At 45.9% G+C, this 8,567-nt stretch overlaps 1 protein-coding gene across 1 annotated transcript in view; it reads right to left on the reverse strand.

Annotated features, from left to right (window-relative positions):
- Positions 1-5,122: 5,122 nt before the first annotated feature.
- Positions 5,123-8,567, reverse strand: part of OTULIN (OTU deubiquitinase with linear linkage specificity) — a 29,040-nt gene continuing 25,595 nt past the window's right edge. The window contains exons 6-7 of the mRNA XM_019646215.1: positions 7,936-8,205; positions 5,123-5,541 (exon numbers count right to left, since the gene is read on the reverse strand). Coding sequence (XP_019501760.1) covers positions 5,347-5,541; positions 7,936-8,205 — 465 coding nt within the window. The 3' untranslated portion in view covers positions 5,123-5,346. The remainder of the gene's footprint in view (positions 5,542-7,935; positions 8,206-8,567) is intronic.

Genomic DNA, 8,567 nt, shown 5'->3' on the forward strand with positions numbered 1-8,567 from the left:
CAGAGATGAGGACCGAGATGGAAGGAGCACGAGTCACCGGCCCGAGCCCACCCTAGCAGCAGGTGATGGGACTGGTGCTGAATTCCGATCCAAATTCAGAGCGAGGTGCCACATTTTTGGGGAGCACGTGCTATGGGTTCGGCATGTAGTCACTGGGCACCACAGGCCTGTCATGGCGGTGCCGGGAAATTAAACCATTGGACCCTGATGTCCCAAAGTCCTCAAAGGCAAGCATTTCATCACAGCAACACAGCCACGCTTCTGAGTTTTAGTTTCTCCATTTATTTGTAGTTATTTGTTTTTACATTCCTCAGTGGCCAGGTTTGCTAAAGCGGATCAGCAGGAAAGGCCCGAGTCGTCTGGGTCTCTGACCATGAAGATGAGACTCAACAAGTCAGAGGGAACTCGTCCCACAGGCAGGCATCTGGCCATGGACGCAGGTGTGAAGCAAGGCCCCAAACTGACCGAGCGGGGTCATGTTTCCAGAGCAGGGGAATTCTGTGACAAATGTTGACATTCTACAGTGTAAACAGAGGACAGTGGGCTGAACAAGCCAAGGAGAGCAGGGCCAGGTTCACAAGGCATGTTCCCTGCTGCTCTCCCTTCCCAGCCCGAACTGCTGGGGGGTGGGGGACACACCACCCCCAGGGCGGCCACTGGGGTTTCCGCTCCAAAGTCACAATACAGAAAGTTAGAAGCTGCTAAAGTGCAGGTGACAACACCAAACATTTTTATAAAAGCAGGAGAAACGAAAGGGAACTCAGTAAACTCAGTCCTTTTGCTTTGTCCCCGTTTCGAAATACTCAGAAGTAATCATTACTGTAGTTCACTGTGGCTCCTGGAAGGGGGACCATATTTCAGCACCATTTATGTGAATAAAGATCAAGGCATTTTCAATATATAAAAGCTCTTAAAATTAAATACAAAACATTATTTTGAAGTTCATAATTAAGGTCGACCACGGGAAAATGACTGCCAAGCCTGTGGATATTTCAAGTCCCGGATCTTTTCCTTGTATTACCTATGTTTTGGCAATCTCATTCTTAACCAGACTTACGCCCAAGAAATCAACAAGACTGAGATAAATTCCAGCCAGTGTCCTCCACTCTGGCTATTAATGAGCATTCAAAATACTTAAATATACAGGTGGCCATAAGGCCTTGGAACAGACACGTACATAACCAATCGTTTGTCGATAGGACATCTCAATACAATTAATATATCTATTTCCAGACTTAATGGCTACTTTGGACAGTTTAATTACACATGTTAACCCATTCCACCACTCTGTCATAAATTTCAATTTACCATGAAAAAATTACAAAAGAGACAGCTCACCTCCACCCTCCCAAATTCTGCTGGGGCCCCTGCTGTGGGACCTCCTGCATGTAAGTCACGATGTGACTGCAGACCACCAGCATGCACACACATACATGCATGTACATGCACACGTGCACATACATGTACACACGTGTACACACACACACACAATGTACATGCACGCCCCTCCTGGGCATGGCAAGCCCACCATGGCCCCAGTGCTACTGCCACCAGGGGGGTGGGCAGCCCAACCACTAGTTTTGTGCTTGTTGTGGCCCCAGGTTATAAACTGAACCACCCAAGTATTAGCCATCAGTTGTCCGTCTTTATTCTCTGTAGCACTTAGCACTACCTCCCTGGTCTCCACCCCTCAGAAGAGATCACCGATGAGCTTCCCCCAGAGGCGGGCATTCAATCTTCTGCTGCTAAATGGAACTTGACAAACTTTGGAGAAGGAATTCGCAGAATCACGCACAGTTCTTTCACTCCTGCAGATTTTTATCCTTTTCTAACTTAAGCCAGGAGGCCTGTGGGGCATCTGTTGTTTTATTTTTAAGTGGCATTTTGATCTAAAATCAGTTCCTTCTTCTTCAGTTCACTTCTTATGGCTCCTTGGGCCATTTTTAAATAATCTGACACTGTGCCCTGCCTTTGGGTAAGCTATCTGGGGACTCCATGCCTCTCACACACATTTTACAGTAGATTCACCTCACACACTGAGGGCTTCCTTTTTGTTTTTTTAGTGACAGATCTTTTTTTAAAAGGCATTTATTTTTATGTATTCCTACAAGTGAGATTCCCTGGAGGTTTATACTTTTGGGAATCCTTTCTGGCTTTCAAAGGGGAGTACCTGCAAGGTAGCGCTTACTGAAGAGAAGAAAATAATCTAACCTTATTTTAACAACAGAAAGGAGACACAGCCAGGTCTCTCTGAGTCCTACATACATGCCGGTATGGTAAGATCACTTAAGGCAACACAGAATTCACAGCCATTTCTGCAAGATGTTCAAAAGCCAGGCTACAAACTCAGAGGTGAAACAGCACCAAGAGGGAAGGGTTCGGGGAGGGGCAGGAGGAAGAACAGCCTCTGAAAAACAACAAAAAACAAGTGCATAACAACCCAAGAAGGCTGTTTCTTGCAACAGAGGTGTTACATTCATGTGGTCTAAGATTTTACCTGAGAGGCTCTACAACTGGAGGGGAAAAGACAAATGATACAAAAGGCGGTGTCTGTTTTCCTCAATCAAAGAAAAACTCATCAGGCATGAACTGACTCCATAGCTGCCTAATAAAAGTGCAAATGGCTACATTAAGCAAACAAGGTGGGTCCTTTTTTGTGCATGAAAAACATTTTCAGATATGCCGTATTCTAAGGAAGAGAAACCGCAAACCCTGCAGATCAAATTCCAGCTCTGCCAGATGTCAGTGAAAGACCACACACGCTGACCTCTTGCTGTCGCTGCTGCCACCAGGGCTCTGTGTGAATAGTGAAGTCAACGGACACTGTATATGCAGAAGCAGCTGAGGGGAGGCAGGGACTGGGAAGCTCTGGATGAGCCATGGTAATCCCAGGGAACTTGTCACAGGGAGACTCTTTTAGTTTAAGCGCACCTTCAGTAAGTTCAAAGGTGTTAAGTCGTGCCTGCTGACGGTGGCAATTCTACCAAGACCATCGGGTCCAAAACCTCTGAACTGTGGTGATCAACTCTGGGGCAGAAATAAGCACAGCACAGTTCCCGCTGCCCTCCTCCTAGAACACTACCATTTGAGAGATCCCTCGAAGTAAGTTATCCTCCTGAATCCATTTTAGTCTCAACTCAATTTCTATTCTGCTCATGTCACCCCATCAACCCAAGACCAGGAATGAGAAATGGAATTAGGCCTCTGGGCAGCTGAAGTTGCGTGTTCCAACACAGAAATATTATTTTAAAAGTTGGCCAATCACCTGTATTTCCTGAGGTCCTGTTTCATTGAAAGCTGTGCTGCTCTGATGCTATGATCCTGCTAAGCCTGGACGATACTCTGAGAGCAGAGGATAATAAGGCCTTAGGACAGAAAGCAAGTTAAACTCACCCTTCTGAATTGTTACCCATGTGGTGGTTAAGACCACAATTTCTGCACACACTCTAACAATATCACACACAGGAGCAAGAGAAAAGCAGGAAATGTAAACAATTAAGTTGCGCAGAAGTCTAGTTCAAGTTCACTGAGGTTAGAACATTTCCCAAATGCAAAGGCAGACTATCATGAGTGTTATTATAATGAGTGTTATTAAATTCCATAGTGGGTATGAACCAGCAGTCAGATGGACAGACCCCTACTGCTCTGTACAGCCTAAATGTTTGAAGTTGTGCTTTTAAAAATGTTCAAGAATGAGCGGCAGGTATTTCCTGTTACAAGTACAAATACTACAAAGAAGCATCAAAGCCAATGAATAGTCATTATTATTACTTTAATGTGGCGTCTAGGCACCACTGCATTTCACAGTGAAAAAAAACAAGCCTCTCCAATGCGTTCACACACATTTGGAGCGGAATCTGATTTGATAAGTCAGCATCTACCAAAATGTGGTGAATAGTACTGATGAGGTAAAGGGGGAAACACTCCTGTAACAGTCTGCATAGTTGTGTGTGTCCTCTGAGCTTTCTCAACTAAGAATTTTTATTTTAAAGTGAAAGCAAAACTTGTATTTTTAAAAAAGATTTGCCCCTCTGGAAAAAAACAGATTAGGTGGCTTAAACATTTTATTAAATTGGACCAAATAAAGATTTTAATTATTCTAAAATAAAGCTCAGCACTTCAGAGCAACACCACCTCCACAAATGCTGAGCCAGTTCAGACGCTGCTGACACAGTCCTATAGACGTGTGTGGTTCCTGTGACAATGTCCCCAGTCCACGCCCCACGTGGACAACTCAGGCCCAGTGCAGACCATGCTCGGCCAGGCTGCCGTGTCCCGCCTCCTAGTCCCCACCATAGCCTATGACCATGCAGGCCATGGGTCATGGCCGGGGGACACCACGCCCTTGGGCTTCCCACACCACATCCAGGGCAACACCGCTCAGCCATACCTCTGCACTCAGCTCTGTAAGCTTACTCCTGAAAAATCTCAGACACTCTGCTCCTCATCCCTGGTGGCAGATGAGTTACAGGAATCTGGCAATGAAAACACCTTAAAAAAAAACAGCATGAAAAGGGCACAGGAAGACCTGGATCCAGCTCATCCCACCCCTGAGCCCAGGTGAATGCCTGAAGTCCCTTGGCCTTGGCCGCCTCCTCTGACAGCAGGTGGGTCTGAGCTGTGTTCTGACTGGAGAGCGCTGCGTCTATGGAACTGGAGCACGAACAGCCCCGCAGACAGCACCACCTGCACCAAGCACCAGACCTGGTGTGTCCACGACCTCGGGCGCTTATCATGTTCTCAAAGAGCAAGGATTTCCAGGTGCCATCGCCTCCCTCCTGCAGCTCCTTCTCCAGCCTTTAAATAACTCACTTTTGGACCCCCCTTCTTAATCTTCTATTAGATAATGTTTACAGTAGCTCTAATTAATATGCAAATCCAAAGCACTGCTTTGTGAGACTATCAGAGGATGTTATGACTGTGCCATTAACAGACTCCATCCCAGAATTATACCACGTAAGCAGACTGCGTGGAAGGGCACTACGGAGATGCCGTACCACCAAAACAACAAAAAACATTACTATCTTAAAAAAAATAAAAGCCAGTTTACTCTTAGAGAAAGTTTGATTTGAGATATAAAGAACGTATTCCTGTTCAAAATGAGTCTCCTGATACAAAAGTGTTTTATGGAAAGGATGTAGTTTATACCTTCCAACAGGTGTGCTCTGAAGGCCCCACTAAAACATACTGCATCCTAGAGGAGGGGAAAACTTGCTAGTCAAAAGCTAGTCTTCAGGACATCCCAGCCTGGCTCACAGGGCCCAGGGGGCCGGGAAGTTGTTCTAAGAGCCCAGCAGGCCAAGGCCCAGGCCGAGGCCCAGCTGCCGGGACATCCAGGTGTGCGTCTCACAGACTCGTCTCCTCACACACTCTGACGGGGACGTTGTAGTGCCGATCGTCCTCGGCGATCAGGGTCACCACCGGCCATTCCCTGGGTGGGTCCGTGGGGTAGACCGTGACGAACTCTTCAGTGCTGTACTTGGAGAGCCGGTACACCTGGATGGTGTGGCGCACGGCATAAGCGAGAAGGAACATTTCCACCTGCGGGGAAGAGCAGCAGGTGTGTGGAGGGCAGCCACAGGGGAGATGCAGCTTACCACCTGCGCCACGCCAGGTGTCCCAACAGAGCAGAGTGCAGCGATGCCGAAACCCTTCTTCCTCCTCGTGGGCCCAGCCTGGCCCTTCTCGTCTGGTCATTATAAACAAGCACATCATCAAGAATGAATCATATGTTTGAGGAGGGACTTGTATCCAGAATTTATGAAGAGCTCTTATAATTCAAAAATAAAAGAACAAGTGGCCAGTTTAAAAACTGGGCAAAAGATCTGAACAGGGCAGACATTTTTCCAAAGAAGATATGCAAATAGCCAATAAGCACATGAAAAGTCATCAGGGGAAAAAAATCAAAAGCACAGTGTTCTGCCACTTCCACCCAGCAGAATGGCTACCATCAAAGACAAATGGTACCGGAGAGCGGCTGCGTAACAGGTAGGGTTTTTCTTTGGTGGGGGGTGATGAAATGTTTTGGAACTTGATACAGGTAATAGTCACACAACATCGAAAATGTACTAAGAGCTACTGAGCTGTACACTTTAAATGGTTATTTCTGTTATATGAGTTTCTACGCAATTAAAAAAAAAAAGTGTTGGTGAGTATGTGGAGAAACAGGACCCTGAAACATTGCTGGTAGGAATGTCAAATGATGTAGCTGCTTTAAAAGTTTGGCATTTCCTCAAAATTTTTAAACAAAGAAATTACCACATTGCCCAGCAATTCTACTCCTAGGTATATGCCCAAGAGAACTAAAAACACATGTCCACACAAAAAAACTTGTATATGAATGTTCATAGCAGGACTATTATAATAGCTAAAAAATGGAAATAACCCAAATGCCCATCAACTGACGAATGCATGAATAAAATGCGATATATCCATACAATCAACAGTATTTGTCAATAAAAAGGAGTGAAGAACTGATACATGCTGCAGGTGGATGAGCCTTGAAATCGTCAGGCTCAGTGAAAGAAGCCAGTCACAAACACACATATTATGATTCCATTTATACGAAATGTCCAGGATAGGCAAGTTCTACGGAAACAGAACGTAGATGAGTGGCTGCCTCGGGCTGGGGAGGAGGGGGAGGAGTACTAATGGATATGAGGTTCCTTTCAGGGGTGATAAAAACCGTCTAAAATTACACTGCTGTGATGGCTACAAAACTCTGTGAACATATTAAAAACTGAGTTGAACACTTTAAAAGCATAAATTTTATGGTATATAAATTATATCTCAATAAAGGTGTTTAAAAAAAAGGACTCTCCATTACAACAGACCTGTGGGGACTCAGGAGCAACCTGAGGTCCCATATGCAAACCAGGCTCTACTAGGCTTTTCATGGCAAGGTATTTGCTAGCGTTCAGGACATGTAAGTAACCTAACCTACATCGTAAGTATAGACAATTGTGTAAAATAATTATTTTCAATCCTCCTGGACCCAGCGTGACCATCATCTATGCTCTTTCCTGAGCACAAGAAAAGGCAAGCACAAGAGTCAGCTGTGGAAGGAGAAAGGTCGCACTGTGGGTCGATGGCCTTATTAATTCTACTTGAGTGGCTGGCTAGTCTACTGGGGGAAAGAAAAAAAAAGACTTAAGCTTTTTAGGGCAACTTTGTGAACACACCAAAGATAGAGAGTGCAAGGTCTGGTGAGTCAACTGTTGGCTCATGGGCCAGAACTGCATGGGGTCTCTGTAACACTCCAAACTTAGCACATCTAGAAAAGCTCCAAGAGCAAGCGGGGCTCTACTGGCGAAGGTGACTCCATTTCTATTTTAAAGGATGCTACCTAATACAGCTACAGCTGCCATGATTAATCAAGACCCTTCAGATGACTCTTCCAAGCGCTTCTTTTATTTGTAGACTACCAGAGCCAAGGGTACTGATCCCACCCAGCAGCCTGCAGAAGCAAGTCCAGGCTGAGACAACCGTGGTGGTTATGAAACAGGTTCACAAGTCTTTGGCACTCCTGGCTCGACAAGGTGCTCTTCCCTTCAGTGTGGAATGGACTTAGTGACTTGCTTCTAACAAACAGAATGTGATGTTAGTGGTGGTGTGTGACTTCCAAGGTTCAATCATCAAAAATGGCTTCTTCCTCGCTCACTTAATGAATCACTTTCTGAGCAGCCAGCTGCCATGCTGTGAGGACACTCAAGCAGCCCTACAGCAAGGCCCACATGACGGGGACCCCCCGAGGCCTCCTGCCGTGTTGGACATGGATCCTCGAGCCCCAGTCGGGCTCTGATGACGGCAACTTCCTGAGACCCCGAGCCAGAACCACCCGACTAAGCTGCTCCTGAATTTCTGACCCACAAAAACTGTGAGATAAAGGTTAAAGCTGCTGTTTTGGGCTAATACATCCCCAAAGGTACAACTCACCTGTTCAAGGCCACCCGTGTGTCCCACCTGGTTTAGATGGTTCTTTAGCAGCTGTCCAGGGTCGCTTGATGTGTCCCGAGCAAAGAGAAGCACAGAGAAAAGCGGCACATCCTTTCCCTTCTCTTTATCGTCATATAGTTCAATGGCTCTGTTCAGCATTAAAAATTTTACAGCTTCATAAAGGCTATACTCCTCCTCTTCATTTGTGAACAGTTCATCACAAGCTGCCTGCCTTGCTTCGGCAGTTCTCAGTTCAGCTAAGCCTGCCCACTACAATAAGAAAATCATATAATCACTACATTTTGTTCTAAAAGTCCCAGGTATACTTCCATGCTACAAGCACAGAATCATTTTCAAAAGTGGGCGACCATGGGTCATGTACCAATGATCACAACGTTCAAGTTTCCAGCTCAAACAACGGCACGACTCTTTAGACCACACCAACTCCTTATTCATCTTCTGCCCCGTTAATCTGAAACAAACGTGCCATGCGCTCAGGAGAAGAACTGGGGCTGTGGAATGGCGATTTTGAATCCCTCCCTTCCCAGGCAATGAGGTTGAGCCAGCCAATCAGGAGTCCTTATGGAAGACGTGTGTGTGTGTGTGTGTGTGTGTGTGTGTGTGTGTGTGTG

Source organism: Hipposideros armiger, unplaced genomic scaffold, assembly GCF_001890085.2.
Source record: "Hipposideros armiger isolate ML-2016 unplaced genomic scaffold, ASM189008v1 scaffold_98, whole genome shotgun sequence".
Lineage (NCBI taxonomy): Eukaryota > Metazoa > Chordata > Mammalia > Chiroptera > Hipposideridae > Hipposideros > Hipposideros armiger.